Source organism: Rhinolophus ferrumequinum, chromosome X (assembly GCF_004115265.2).
Source record: "Rhinolophus ferrumequinum isolate MPI-CBG mRhiFer1 chromosome X, mRhiFer1_v1.p, whole genome shotgun sequence".
NCBI lineage: Eukaryota > Metazoa > Chordata > Mammalia > Chiroptera > Rhinolophidae > Rhinolophus > Rhinolophus ferrumequinum.
This window is the reverse complement of record NC_046284.1, coordinates 10,172,877-10,188,554: the sequence shown is the minus strand read 5'-3', so window position 1 is coordinate 10,188,554 and position 15,678 is coordinate 10,172,877. Positions and strand designations below refer to the sequence as shown.

The 15,678-nt window shown below is 42.5% G+C and overlaps 1 protein-coding gene across 8 annotated transcripts in view; it reads left to right on the top strand.

Annotated features, from left to right (window-relative positions):
- Positions 1-1,338: 1,338 nt before the first annotated feature.
- The window catches only part of AFF2 (ALF transcription elongation factor 2), a 475,172-nt gene continuing 460,832 nt past the window's right edge, over positions 1,339-15,678 (top strand). For 6 of the 8 annotated variants that reach the window (XM_033116400.1, XM_033116364.1, XM_033116409.1 and 3 more), the window contains exon 1: positions 1,339-1,731. In XM_033116400.1, coding sequence (XP_032972291.1) covers positions 1,685-1,731 — 47 coding nt within the window. In that variant the 5' untranslated portion in view covers positions 1,339-1,684. The remainder of the gene's footprint in view (positions 1,732-15,678) is intronic. The other 2 variants (XM_033116416.1, XM_033116382.1) reach the window with 1 other exon arrangement.

Below are 15,678 nucleotides of genomic sequence, written 5' to 3'. Positions count from 1 at the left end.
ATATTAGAGAAACATATTCAAATAGAAAGGAATGGAACACCACAGCGGTAAGAGCCAAATGGAGGCTGGATCAAGTCTCTCTTTTTCCGGATGGGGAAAATGAGCCCCAGAGAAGAGACTTGCTCAGAGTCACGCAGACTTGGCACCCTGCTCTGTTAATGCTTAGTCTCCTGCACTTCCTAAGAGAGTCCTAGTCTTAGAATTTTAATAATACACCAATACTATTCCCTCTGTATAACGACACGAAGAAGGCAGATGAGACGTCTGGGACTTCAGAGTACTCCTACTCCTGAAATGCCAGAAACTGTCCCACTCCTTCTCCCACAGTAAGACAGAACGCCTTTCCCGAAGGCTACTGGCTAAAGGGATCCGTTGAGTCCTGGACCAAGAGTGGAGGCTGAAGGGAGAGAGGAGACTGCAAGTGGAGAGAGACAGATTCTCCCACCAGAAGGGAGACAGGCAGCTTGTGGGTGGAATCGTGGGCACTTATCCAGTGGTTTTCCCATTTCCCAGAGGAGGAAAGTACAGAAGTCTTTTCCCAAGGCACATGGTGGCTGTGTGAGGAAGGTCATAGTCCAACCCAGTTTCCCAGAGTCCTAATCACACACCCAAGGACCACACAAGGGCAGTCATTAATGCCTACCCTTGCACCTCATGAAATCCAGGGCCCAGAGCTTGTGAACCTACTGGGTGTGCACCGTGCCCAGCAGCCTGGCACAGCACTGCGGCACGCCTGGCCTGCCTGGGTGCGGGCACGCGGTGTAGCAGGGATGATGAAGGTGACCGCCTTCTCCTTCCTGGCCCCGCGTGCTCTGCGGGGCGGGCCCGAGGGATGCTCGAGCCCGCCAAAGTTTGCTATGGTACTCGGGGGCCTGAGGAGCGCCCCCGGGTAGGGACCGCGCGCGCCTGCCAGCGGGGTCGACCCCCATCCCCTCAGCAGTTTGTGCGCTCTTTTGTGGTTCCAAACAGTAACTCCAAGTGCTGGGAGTGGGCGGGGGTTCAAAGAGGGGTCTCCTTCCCAAATCCTGCGTCCTGATCCCGACAGTCCCCCTCCTGCATCCCTGCAACTGCCCCTCGGGCCAGGGTCCAGGCCCAGGTCCCCAGCTCTGCGGCTGCTCCCACCAGCTGATTTTGACAGAGGGGGGTCCGGATGGCGCGGGAGGGCGGGGCGAGCCCCTGCCAGATCCGGGGATGATAACGTGCCGGCTCCATGTCGCGGCTTTGGGCTGTCCAGACTCCGCCCCCTGTGAGTGTGTAAGAGTGTGATGCTACCGCGGCCGCCGCCTGTGCAGCCGCCACCACCGCCGCCGCCGCCGCCCCGGCTGCTGCGCCGAGCTGCTGTCGCTGCCCCGGTCGTCCCCGCCGCCGCTGCCAGCCCGCAGCCCGCCAGGCGGGCGGCTTTGCCTGCCCGAGCCCGCTGCAGCGTCGGGGCGCTGGGCGCGCGTGCAGCCTCGAACCGAGGGGACCCCAGCGAGCTATCAGTCACTTGCCCGCCCCGTGCCACCACTACCACCGTTTCAGAGCGCAGGACCCCGCACCTCCAGCGCCCGCGGCCGCTGCCAATGCGGCCCCAACACTTTTAGCTGGTCGGGAGGGCCGGAGAGCCGGTCTGCCTAGAACAGCGAGCCAGCCCCGCCAAGAGCTGCACCGACCCGCCAGGAACAGGGACAGACGCCCGCCCGCCATGGATCTATTCGACTTTTTCAGGGATTGGGACTTGGAGCAGCAGTGGTAGGTGTTGATTTCTGTCTCCTCCTTTGCTACGCAGGTCCTCGGGCTAGGGCTGGGCTTTTCGCCTTTGTTAAAAGGAGCCGGGGCTGTGGTGGGGGCGCCCCGGACGCACTCTCACTTGCTCAGGGCCACCTCTGGCCCCGGCCTCCCGGACTCCTCGGTGAGGTGACAGGGTTGGTGGTGGTGCGGGCAGAGGGAGGGATGCGGGTCTCCAAAGCGTTGCTTGGCGCTCTGAGTCCAAAGAGTTGCATTTGGCCCAAATCGGATCTGGTGCCGCCCGGGGTCTGAGTCGCACAACCTCCACAGGGATTTTCTCAGTACGGTTGGCCAGACCGGCCTCCCAGTGCATCAACGCTGCGCGCTAGAAATGCCTAAACTTTCCAGGTGCCCAAAGCTGGCGGCCATCCTTGGGGGACTGGCAGCGGCAGGGTGCCACCGGCCACCCACTGCTTCCTAGGCGGCCACCGCCCCCGCCACCACCGTCCCCGTGCGCCGCGGCGCGGCGCGCACACCTTCCCTCCCACCCGCTCAGCCCAAGTTCCCGGTACTTGGGCGCCAAGCAGCGGCTTCGGGGGCCCCGGAGCGTGGCCCTGGGTTCGGGCCGACTTCGGCGTTCGGCTTTCAAGACAGGGTTTTTGAAATTGGCCCCCGAAGTCGGCCACTCGGATGTCACTGTACATTTAATTACCTGCTGGACCCTCACTGGGAAGCAGCCCCAGGTTTGTGCAATGGGCACCAGCTCTGATTCAAAGGTTTAGTCAGCTCTTCCAAAAATACCTTCAACTTGTCGCTGAGAGGTTTTTGAAGGATGGTGCAGAGGTGACTGGGGAGACAGAAAGTTGTTCCTCTCTGCGTGATGTGCGCGCGTGTGCATACATGGCGATATACATATCTATTAACTTAAAAAAAACAACACTTCACCTTCTGCCACAAACGTTCTCATTGTTAATTTGTCATATTTTAACGTGTCAATTTTCCCCCCACAGCCTATAGAATTAGATGGGGGAAGGGCGCGGCGGCAGCTACTTGTAATTACACTCTTGGCTATTGCCTTTTTAAATGTAGTTAGAATAATCTATAGTACCGACCTATAGTGCGAAATCTTTTGCAGTGTTAAACTACTAGCAGCCCTTGTAAAACTGCTGTGTATTTTAAAAGGATTTCCCTTGCTAATGTGATATTTCAGTCAATTTCCTTCTTTAGAAAAGGGTCATACGTTTAGCCAATAGCCAATCATAACTCCCTTACTTGCAAATCTAAGATAATCAGAACTTAAATACATTTTATTTTACAGGAATTCCAGGTAAATCCTTGAAGCTACAAATCACGCTGCATCAGTAATAATCTGTAAGGCATTTTTGATATCGTGCAGGGTTTTATCAGCTTTACAGAAAAACATTATGTCACAATTTTCTTAATAACCACACTGTTATTTAAAAGTTAAGATCACAATAAAATTACTTCTCAATTAAATATTATGCTCTTGTACACAGCCTTTACTGTGCTCCAGTAATTTATTTTGCAGATAACTGATAACCACAGCGTTACTATTTGCATATAATTTGCCTAATATACGATGTGGGTACCATCAGTAATTTACCAGACATTGTTATAATTGATTTCGTGGGTTTGGTTCAAATGTTACACATATATGAAGTATTTAGTTTTTAAAAATGTGTTTATTATATTATTTTAATTTCAGTGTAATCTTATGCACTTGCAGTTGCATAATTAAAGGGGATGGACTCTTTTAGATTTGACTTGTTTTTTCAGAAATATATGCCCACCCCTTTTTGGAGACTATCTTTTCTTATGTTAGGGAAAACGCAAAACCTTTTTTTCCCCTCCAGATCCTTAACTATGCCATGTCAATTAAGAAATATGCAGACTTGGACACTCTGTGGATACTGTGTGAAATACCAATGAATTAGTATAAAACATTTGCATAAATAAGCTGGCCTTTTCCCTCTGTGCACATGTTCCAGGAAAATTTCTCCTTCTTACTATTTGATTGTGAGGGATAAGCTTCCTTATGTATTTGTGTTTGTAAACATGTGCAATGCGATTGTTCATCTGTGTTTTGTACACCCCCACAGAGAAAAGGAACATAATTGTGACATAGCGGATGAAGTAAAAAGCTTGCTATTGCCTTGAATGGAATTCTGTACCTTTCCAAACTCTCTTTGGACATCCAGAGCATGCCAATTACATGTTCATTATATGTTTACTTCCCTTCCCGGGAAGTAAGTAGCTTCTTAGAGCACTGGCTTCCACAGCCACCCCCGAACTCCCCAGGAAGTCCAAGGAGGAAAAAGGTGCCAGCAAGTTAAGGATTTTGTTGACATTGGATATTTTTTCACCATTACTTGTGGAACAGAAAGCTTAGAGCTATCTCTACTGCAACCCTAGATGTCTGACAATAAATGGATCAGGCTAGCTAAAAACAAGCTCATTTTCCTAGAATTAATGAAGAAAGACTTTGCATACACAGGCATATGTGTTGTTTGCAAACACTTGACTATAGTAAACAAGAAGTGTGTGCCCATTTATAAACAGACACATTTGTCGGGATGAATGCACATGGAAAGGATTGGGCATGAATGATGCTGCAATGTATTATGTGCCCTGTGTGTGAGTGCTCAGTGCCTAATGGAACATAGCCCTGGATTTCACAAACTGCAAGAATATCTTAATGGGTCATGCTCTGGACTCGATTAAAGGGCCAAAGCTCAAGTTCTTTAAGATTCCTGGATGAATGAGCAATGTTCACCTGAGTCTGAATTTAATATGAACCGTTCTGTGAAAGAAGAGGGAGGCACAGATGTCTGTCTGTGCTCACCAAAGACACCACTTGTTCTTAAAAAAAAAAAAAAAAAAAAAAAAAAAAAAAAAAAAAGAAAAGAAAAAAAGGTAAAGAACAAAATCGAATTGTATTGTTTAAATCATTCCATAGACTTCCTTGTGGTAATCCAGTAAATGAATTCTTGAGGTGTCTGGAGATCATGTGGCTAGATTTGGACTTGTTTACCAGCAACTGGGATGTCATTAATCCCCGCTTTTGGCGGGGGGGGTGGGGTGGTGGGGGGTCGACCAAAATTAGAGGACCTACAAAGTGTACAATCTTCCACTCCTGTAAGCACCCCTTCCCCATATTGATTAGGTATTACTTTGTGACAGACCAAGTCCTTTGTGGGGGCATTTATCTTTTTATTAGTAAAAAGAAAGAGATTCTTAAAAATAAAAACATGAAAAGAAAACCACCATGATAGCAAAATCAAAATGTTAAAAAGCCTAGTGAAAATTGTAGTTAAGCAGTTGTGACAGTGGCTGACTTCTCACTGCCAAGGACAGCATCAGTTGTTTGTAGTTTTTATGTGATGTCTCACAAGTAGCCTAATTAGAGGCAAGCTTGCAAACGGGCAGTTATACAGGAAGAGACTTAAACTCACTAAACTGTTATATAAATAGAAAGTTCAAAGGTCTGTGTGGGGCTGTCAAGGCTGAGAAGGGGCCATGTGCAGGCCAGGCTTCTCCTCCTCCCGGGAAGGCAGCCCCCAGGGCCTGCCCCAGCAGCCCACACTTTCCCCAGTTTTCCTCGACCTTGCAGGGGGTGGCGACCCTGATCTACAGACAAAAGTGAACTGTTTCAGCTCAAGCCAGGCATGGCCCATGTGCCTGCAGCAGCCCTGCTGCTTCAGCCGCTCTGCACACACAGGTTTTCAGAGGCTTCCTTAGCTGCCTTCCTCTGGAAGAGTACATCAGTCCTGTTTATGAATGAGAAGTTGTAGAAGAGAGAGAGAACACAACCTTCCTTAACCTGGGGGTAGTAGAAATGTGGGGGCAGAGGGCAGGATCCTCTTTTGACTAAGGCCTACAGGTTGCCAGCATTTGTCATTCTCTACCTCCATCCGTACATCTTTTCCCCTTCCCCTCTGTCTTCCATTCAAAGGGAGATGGTCCATGGTCTGTTTTCTTTGCCAGTACAATATGCATTCTCCAGTGTGTTTGAGCATTCATTCAGCAAACCATTTGGGGTTGAATTTCTTAAGGGAGTATATGGAGAGGCAAGACTCAAGGCGGTAAAATTATCTAGTGATCAGGTCGTCTGTACAACCTCCAAAACCTCCCAAAGAAGAAAAGCTATCTCTGTAAATCTTAAAAGGCATGTCTATTGGACAAGGAAGAAAATTATCTCATGTTAGAAATCAGTTTAATGATACATGAATTGTTTTGCTAATGATTCAGTCAAGCATTTAACAACTTTAAAATATACAAATCAAGATCGAAAATGACTGCCTCAAAAATGAATCTGTCATTATAGACATAAATGAGATTCCAAACATTTAAGCATTTTGTGGATGGATAAAAATTATATTGTATTTAAACATGCTAATTATTGTTGAATAGAAATGGCTTTAATGTGCCGAACCTTTATTTCATGCCCATTATTCTTAGCTAAGACTATTTCTTGCATGCAAAATTAGCACATATTTAACATAATTCCAAATCGTAAAAGTCCAATAAAATGGCCATCTCTGGAACAATCTAGAAGCTGTAGCCCTGTGAGCTTACAGCCGTTGGTCATACCTCCAAAAGGGAAACTGCTATACACTTGATTAACCTCTCATATAGACAAAACTATTGGGACCGTGGCTACATTTTTCATTTTGTCTTTTTTTTATCGCTGTGGGATAAAGAAAGAGATTTTAAAAACGTGTTTATTGATAATGGAAACAAATGTATTACTGATTAAAGAGCTCAAGATCAAAACTTGGAGAAACCCTTTTGAGGCCTGTGTGTGTGTGTGTGTGTGTGTGTGTGTGTGTCTGTGTCTGTTTTATCTTTGTGTGGTAGAATCGTCATTGCTACTATTATTGAGTAGTATTTACTTTGTGTGTGTGTGTGTGTGTGTGTGTGTGTGTGTGTGTGTGTGTGTCTGTGTCTGTTTTATCTGTGTGTGGTAGAATCGTCATTGCTACTATTACTGAATGGTATTTACTTTGTGTCCCAAGCATCACCAAGTAGCTAGTGCTTTAAATACTCAATCTCATTTAATCCTTCAGACCACTTTATAAGTTAGGACTTGTTATGATATCTATTTTACAGACAAAGTTATGGAATCACTGGCTACTCAGTGATACAATGCAGGGTCTAACTTGAATGGAGCTGACCCCAGAGCCTGCAACATCAACAACTGACATTTTGTCTGAGCCTTTCCGGCACGTGAAATCCTTTCCATATGTCATCCCATTCTGTCATTGTGAATTCGAATGTGCAGGGGTTATTCCCATTTTACAGATAAGCAAACAGCCTTAGAGTGGTTGTTTGACTCACTGAAGCTCACACAGCATGGTTAGTAGTAGAACTAGGTCAGAAATCCATATCTCCCCATTTCCAGGTCAGGTGTCTTTCCACAAAACCTCATTGCCTATTATTTATTGTTACTGTGTGGGCTCAAGCATTTAGCGCTCACTGAAACAAATGGATTGGATTGTGTATATTATACTTGTGTAACAAAAATCTGTGGCATTGCCGTGTAATTAGCTAGCCATGTAACTCTGCTTTTTTGCTTTTAATTACAAAAAGAACAATTTATGTACTGATAGAATCTCTTAGTAATTATTCGCTAGATGCCCCTTTAATGAATGATTCATATTAGATGTTATATATATTATTCAATATATATTATATATATTTTATATATAAATGTGCTTCCTAAGGGATGGGTACCGCCCTGTTGCATCATCTACCCCAGTGCCTTTCCCATGGCACGTGCTTAATAAACATCTGCTGATTGATGTTAGAGCTCCATCCGCTCAGACTGTTCTATGCAAAGGGCCTTATCTTTTAAAGATAGTTGCTTAGTAAATCCTAGTGATAATATTGACCCTCTGCCTGTTTGATAGTGTTTTAATTGTAATTTTTTGAAAGTCTCTTAGCCAGCCTGGTCTCTTTTGCAGAAAGTAATGAGAAAGAAAAATGGTTACCAAAAAAGCATAACAGGAAAAGGAAAAATGAGAACCTATGTTGTTTATTGGCGTGATTTTAAAAAAGGATTTCTATGAATTCTAAGACATGCTCAGAATTGGGAAAAAACCAACTGTGGAGGCATAGGGGTGCAAGCATTAACGGACTGGTCCTCTTTCTCAATCCATACAGAGAATGTTCAAGTAGAATGTGGGACAAAAATCTGAAGAAGAATTGAGTGGTTAGAGCATTGGGATTCCTCCTGCTTTCCTTGCATTTCAGCCTGTATGACTTGTATTTCATCATGAGAAGGCTGTTTTTCTACTTAACTGTAGCAGATCCATGCCATAAATTATCATGACTGTTAAACAAAGGTCCAGCACTGGGTTCCTCTAATGTAAAACTTTTATGTTGCACTTTAATGAAATTTTATATGCATGTTCAAAGCAAGGCACACTTTATATCGTGGAGAGGGTGATGCTCTGAATTGTTGAATTTATTTTAAAGTAAATCTTTTCGATGACCTTAGCTGCTAACATCTACCTACTTACTGAGCTGAGAAAAATTATCTGAGTGCTTAAATAAAATCGCATGATTTAAGCAGGGCTGACAATAGCACTGCAGCTAGAATCTGATTTTGATTATGGATTGCCTACTTTATGGGCTACTCTTTTTTTATATACCTGTGCATTTTGCTTCATTTGAAAAAGAGAATCAGGCAGTGATTTAAAGTAATCTTTGATTTGGTTTTCCAATAAGCATGTACCGGTATATGAAGGTATAAAAGCTACACATTGGGAAATAAGCTAAGGAAACAGGTTTTATTTTCATTACAAACTCAAAATCACTCATCCGTTTGTTTTGTCAATGTTCCTTTTGCTGGAAAAAGGAAAAGAAAAAACACATTACTTCCTTCTTATAAAGAATGGATTGTTTTGTTAAATTTCCAAATGATAGTTCTCTGCATTGTCTACCATCTTCCGTGAAAACCATATCTCAGGTTGGAGGTACTTGGTGACCTTGGTTAAACCATATTCCTGTGATCCAAAATTTGTGTTTTGTAGGCAACATATCACCTGGAAATAGTATGGAAATGGTTTCTTCTTTATATAAATAAAGAGTAAAACTCTGCTTACCTTGTAATGGTGCTAAAATTACAATCTGGGCTTTAACAATCATTGGAAGAAGAAATTTCTGAGGAATCTGATGTCTTCTTGGTCTTTGGGTCTCTAGTATGGTTTGATCAAACCAACCAGCCAGAAGGAGTGTATTATGAGGTCAGTTGAACCTTCTGACTATGGCGATATGTATTATGACGACTTAACTATCTGGTGAACAATAAACAATGCCATCACAAGAGGCTTTATTTCTCCCTCCAGGATGTCAGTCCACTAATTTTTTTTAATAAATTAATTTTCCAAAGGAATGGTTGTTTTTATGCCAGGTCGGCAAAGCCATAGTAGCTAAATTAACTTCCATTGTGATGCATGTTTCTGATGAAGTGCCGTGGAGTCATAGAGGTCTTTTCAATTAGCCGTTACTTATTTGCTGGCAGATTTGGCTCTGGTGTGCATACATTAATGAGTTCCTCAAACCTAGTGTTTCAAGACTGGGGGGCCCTTTGGATTATCTGGCCCAGCCTCATCTTTACGCAGGTGCAGACACTGAGGCCCAGGATGGGAAAGTGGCTTGCTCAAGGACATACAGTAAGTAAGGGACAAAGCTGGGTTATGAGCCCTTATGCCCTAGTTCAGTGTTTGTCAGCTCTATGAAGGACTTTTCACTGTGTACCTACTCTGTGCCCAACACTTTCCTAGGCAGTCACTTTCAGGGGGGAGATGAAAGGAATGTGAAAGATGACCTCCGGTCTCACTGACGATCTTGGCATGTAGAACTAGATTTGGGGAAATGGTGTGACATGGATGGAAGTGAAATGGGAATGACAGGGAGAGAGAGAATGTGAGCCAGAGTAGGAGAAGGAAGCAATCTCCATCAAGGCCCATGAAACTCTTTCAGTACCATTAGAACAGTCCAGAGGGTAATGGAAAGCCAGAAATTTAGGTTGCTTAGAAGAGCAAGAGCAGCCAACACTCAATATTAAACAATTGACTTTGGACCCTGAGTTATCTGGTTTGATAGTAGCTCCCATTCATCACGTAATTACTGAAGTTATGATTCGCTGAGTGAATGGAGTAGTCTCATTAACACTCCACCATTTGCTGAGGGGCAACCACAAAATTCTTGACCACTATTTTAACTGTCTGAATTATGGAAATGTTTTTGCAAACATTCTTCAAAGAAATGCCAAATGAAAATGTGTTTTCCTGAATCAATTGAAGCAAATGTTTGTAAATTGGCACAATTGCTGGCAAAATAGCTATTTTCAAAAGAAGTGTGTTATTGTGGCCTGTAATATAGACCCAAATCCCTCTCTCTTTCTGTTCTTTCTCCTTTTAAAGAAATAATTAGCTCATTTTTCTGGAAGGTGTGTACTAGTATTTTGCCTTCTGCATTTCTTTTTCCGAAAGAATGAGTTGGTGCCTTGGAACTATCTGATTGTGGTTTATGTCTGTGTTTACGATTGTTTGGCTACCAAATAATTCTCTGTCTGGCTAGCTCATCTTTTAAATCTCAACTCTGGGAAGCTACTAGCTACGACCCTCCTGCCTCCTCTGCTCCCCAGATTCACATATTTCTGCTTGAACATACTTGCAATGAACCTGAGTTTTTCTGAGAGATGGGAACGTGCCTTTGGTTTCTGTATTCCTAGTGTCTGACCCAGAGGAAGAGCCTAATGCAGCCAATTCAGAGTATAGCATCATTTATATATTCAGTTCAGTCCAGCACTGTGCCAAGTCTTCACAATAGTAAAAGTCATACATAGTAATAATAATAAAAGTGAAAATAATAATTAGAGCTAACATTTCCTGTATGACAGGTGCTCACTTGTATTATCTGATTTCCCTATTTTACAGGGCAGGGAAACTGAGACAAAGGTTCAGAGACTTTGCCCAAGGTCACAGGGATTGTATGTTGCACAGCTGAAATTAACACACAGGCCATGTGACTCCTTGGCTTCTCTGCTAATCCATGATGATACCCTGGGAGAGATGCTACAATAGTTGCAAGTTCTGCATGCTGTGGGACTCTGCAGGGAAATGGGCTGATGAGGACTTTGTTACTTATTTTTCGTATTTACAAATCAGCATTAGGTCTAAGTCCATAAGTAAATACGAGGTGTAACTGACCTGATATCTAGCTCAGTAAGAGACCCACGATTCTGCTCTGCTTTGGTTTAAGTGCCAGATTTGGTGCTTGAGGGGAAGGTCTGTAAATTTTGACTTAATTCAAATTTGACAAGAATGTGAGCTCAACGAGGGTGGAGATTTTTTTGGGGGGGGGCTATCATTTACTGCTGCACCTACAGTACTTAAAACAGTGACACACAGTAGGTGCTTACTTATATTTTGTTGAATAAATAAATGGATTGATATGCAATAACTTGCTTAATGTTTTGTGCAATGAAATTTGTGAAGAGATTGTTGAGATGTGCAAGAATGAGGTTTAAGAGAAGAGCTGAAATCGTGGTGGTCAGGCAGGTCCAGGTAAGTGTGTTGCTGTACCTTCAACAGATATGTTCCTGAAATAGTATGTTTATTACAATTTATAAATTAAATGCTCTCTATGTGCATCTTGCTTCCCAGGAATCCCGTGGTGAATTCTTTATTGATGAGAGTAATATCTCTCCCACACAGCCCTGAGCGTATCGGATTTGTGATTTTAGAATTTTATGTATGGCATTTTTTTTCATGAGGTATACCTACATTTAGTATCTACAACAATGTTGTAAGGGTAAATTGTGCCAACTTAAAAAAAAAAAAAAAAGCGGTCTTGTTCCCATCACTGGATTGAGGTTTTATCTAGTACAAATCGGGGAGGTGGGATGGGGTGGGAGAACATGCCTTCAAACATTGGCTGAATATTTTTCTCCACGTTTTTATAGCATTGTTTCCTCCGAGCAAGATGCCTTTTTGTTGTTGTTTCGTCTTTCTTTTCTTTGTCTTCTTTTTAAAAATAGTTCTTGCTTTGGAGGCTAACCTAAGATTTGGGTTTTCCTAACATATATTTTTAGACCGAACACATTTTCTATTTATGCCTCTGGAAGATTCACATTACAATTTTATCTGAAGGATGTGCAGAAAAGTTTCCACATGTGTTGATTTTTAAGAACTCTTAAGATGGTTCAGTATTCGATCGGGGGTAAAAGAAATAGCATTTGTAGAGCGTTTATGTCCCATGCTTTATACACATCACCTCACTGAACAGGCTTCCAAAAAAATGTAGGTGTTTTTACCCCTGCCTTCACAGAGTTGGATATCAACTCTGTCAGAGTTGGACATAATAGAGTTTGAGGGGCAACTTCAAAGTATTAAAAGCAATCTTGAAAAAAACTCTAAACATTATTTGATTGTTTTCACAATCAATTACAAAATTAAAGATGCAGGTCAAGGAATATTCATAGAAAGATAAAAGGTGAAGAAGAAATCTTGGCCATTTTAGTGGAGATGAAACATCAGTTAGTTCAAGTTAAGCAGACATGAAGGTACGTACTAGGAGGAGAGACAGCTGTGTGGGTCTTTAATATGTTAGGTCTCATGATCAGAAATGAAACACATCTGAGTATTAAAGATCCAGGAGGAACACAAGAGCCACGAAGGACCCTTAAAAAAAGGTCACTATTAAATATTAACTATACTTGTATTTTGGCCAATTGGTTTTGACGTTCTATAACAGTTTAAAGTTCAACAGTGCACATATATTCAGGCTGCAAGTGGTAAAACTTCCCACCAAGAGGGACGAAGATCATTGTCGTTAGATTCTGATTAGTGTCTTACCAAGAAATTACAATGAAATGCCAATGCACAGACTAACGCCATGGAAAAAGGACACCAGTGGCACCCGTTTACCACACAGGCTTTTGTAAACACAGTTACTCATCTATTTTGAAGGGGAAAAAAATAGACATTCGATGAACCTATTTCAAGAGGCTTGAAAAGTGAATTCTCAATGTAGATTAGTAGGAAATGATGACAGCCGCGCCAGTATTACCTCAGTTGATTAATTTATAAGGTTGCTGGTCAATGATTTTAACCAACAGCTATGCATAGTAGAATTCTAATGGGATCTGTCTGTTGAAATTACAGAAAGTAGGGCGTTTGATTTATTTCATAGTTTCTCAAAGCTCAATTTTAATTTCATACAAATCATGCATTACTCACCCGGGATAAATGACACATTGAATAAAGTTGTGATTTTGTCTGCTTCTTATAATCTGATTCAGCACAGGATTACATTTCGCTTCGTAGGATTTTCCTCTCCCAAATGTGTGTGTAGGTAGCGTGTGACCTTGGTATCTCTTGCTTCATATCTCACTAGATGACACTGGACCATATAACCCTGGCCCTGTCCCAGGGTTTCTGGGGTAAGGAAGAGTTTCTGGTTTGGGTGTAGTATTAAGACCCACCCCAGCTACAGCGAGGCAGACGAAAGGGTTTACAGACATTGGCCCTTTTAATACACAATCATCTGAAATAGTTCATATTTGGTTGGTAACTGATTTGACATGTGTTAAATTTCCACACCTGGAATATGTGCTATTATAAAGTAAATTTAATACCATAACACTGAAATCACTAAAATTCACTTACACGAGTTAAAATGTGAGACACCATCAAACTTTGCCTAGCTGCCCAACTCCAGCCAACCATCTCCCATCATACCCTTCCCCTTGATTCTGGGATTGGGGAGTCCTTTCTTTGGCCCGTTTATGCTTCAGTGGCTGCTCCAGGACCGTACATTCCTCTGAACTCTATGGCGTCATTCCCCCACCCATTCAATTTCCTTATTAAGGCCTGACTACGGTTTACACTCTGCTCACCGTTTTTGCCATCTTTCATTAAGTTCATTGCCTTAATAGATGATGGAAAGGTGAGTTCGCCCAACAGAAACACTTTGAAATCTGTTCAGCCTGCAGTTGCAAACCAAAATTAGAAGAAGGGGGGAGGTTTTAAATTCACGGCTGGCTGAAAATATGTAGGTTTATATTTTTAAGATGTTAAAAAAAACAAACCCAAAAAGACATGGTTAGTAGAAAGTTCATAGAACTTTGTGGACATCAAAAAACTCTTAAAAACTAAGGTAAATGATGAAGTATGGGGGTAAGTTTCCTTAAATTGAACATAATCATAAAAATTCAAGGAAAAGCAATATATTCTGCAAAATTTATGAGATTTTTTTTTGGGGGGGTGGGGTTGGAGTTTGCAAAGCTTGACGACCCCAAGTGCATCTGGCCTGGCACATTCCTGTTTGTAATGAGAACCTTATGGGGTGCCAGGCCTCGGTTTTCTTAGGCAAGGCCTCCTCCTCAGGGGTATCATAAATGATACGCCAGTCAGAAATTTCATGGTTCGTGGCATTTCTCAGAAATGTTTGAGTTAAGCTGCCTCACCCAGCTACAGGGGTAGATGTTGGGAGGAGAGTCCACTCATAAATCTTCATCGAGCTTTAATTAATTAATAAGGTTTTGCTGTTGTCCACTGGAACTAGAAAGGGGGAGACCTATCGGAATGAATGTGCCTACATGACTTCATGGAAATGGTCCAGGTCCTTGGGGTGAATGCAACTTTTCTTAGATCATCGGCACACGTTCATTTAACAATAACAACCCTAAAAACCCCCCGAGGTATAAATGCCACTAACAAAATGTTGAACAGACAGAGATGAAAGAAAGTCCAGTGCTAAAGTTAGGGCTATTTTTCTAGGCATTTTCTTTGGTTTTGTCTTTCCATGTCTTTCTTTTTATTCCCTACATGCTGTGAAATTTTGGAATTGACCACGGTCTCACTTGTGAATTTGGGCCTTACTTTGTAGGAGGTGTGGGGTGGGGGTCGCTGGTAGGTCATGAAATGGCCATTTGTGAAGTGTTTGCTTAAACATGTTCCAGCACCTGGATTTCCTGAATGGAGCTCTGATGTTACTTTACTCTCAAAAGAAGGAGTTCCAACCATAATGCTGCATTTTGGTGGTGGTGATTGTGGGGTGGGAAGAGGAAGTCCAAGTTGAACTGGCCTGTACAATGTTGATCTTTTAACGTGCTACTGCGTCCCCTGTGAATTCAGCACCTCTCTCAGTGTGCTGGGAGCTCAGCCCGACTTCAGCCGCCATTGAGAAGCCTGATGTTAGTCTTAACTCCACACTCCTCCGTTCTTTGTTGCTGTCTTTGAATTCCTGACATTTATTCCTATACGTGGATTAGTAGCTACCGTTTTATTCACTTCCTTGGGCAGGTCTAACAGCACTTAGAAAAAGACACCTTATAGCATGAGCACCATTGTTCTTTTTCAGTGTCTTTTAATCAGATCTGTTACATCTGATAAATTTTTCAGACTTGTTTACCCTTTATTAGTGATCTGGGATACTTATGGCAGTGTTTTGAAAGGGGAAAAACAACACTGCTTTCTGGGAGCCATTTAACTAATTTCTCCTAAAGACTATTTGTGTGCATTTTATGAGGAAAAAAAAAGTTTAAAAGGTTGCAGTGAATGAGGCAGCCTACATGGAATAACTGAGGAGATTGGACAAAATAAAACATGTTTTAAAGGAAAAATAAGCAATTTTTACCTGTCATAAGTTTATTTAGAAGGGTAATAGAGAAATTGTTCTGCTTCCTCACTGGAAAAAAAAGAAGGGGTAGCGGGGGGAGAAATAATCTATTCAGGGGACAGAATCCTTTAATATCTTCCATGTTGTTTCAGTGAATTCCAAATTTCAGGTCCAAATCTGTTGTGGCTAATGGACATTTATGCCCCATCAATTAAAAAAAAAATCCAAGAAGGTATCTTGCATTGAAACTGTCGAATTATTAGACCTTCATTTTTAATGAAATGGAAAGACATTGGAAATTCTAGCTGCTTTGCTTTG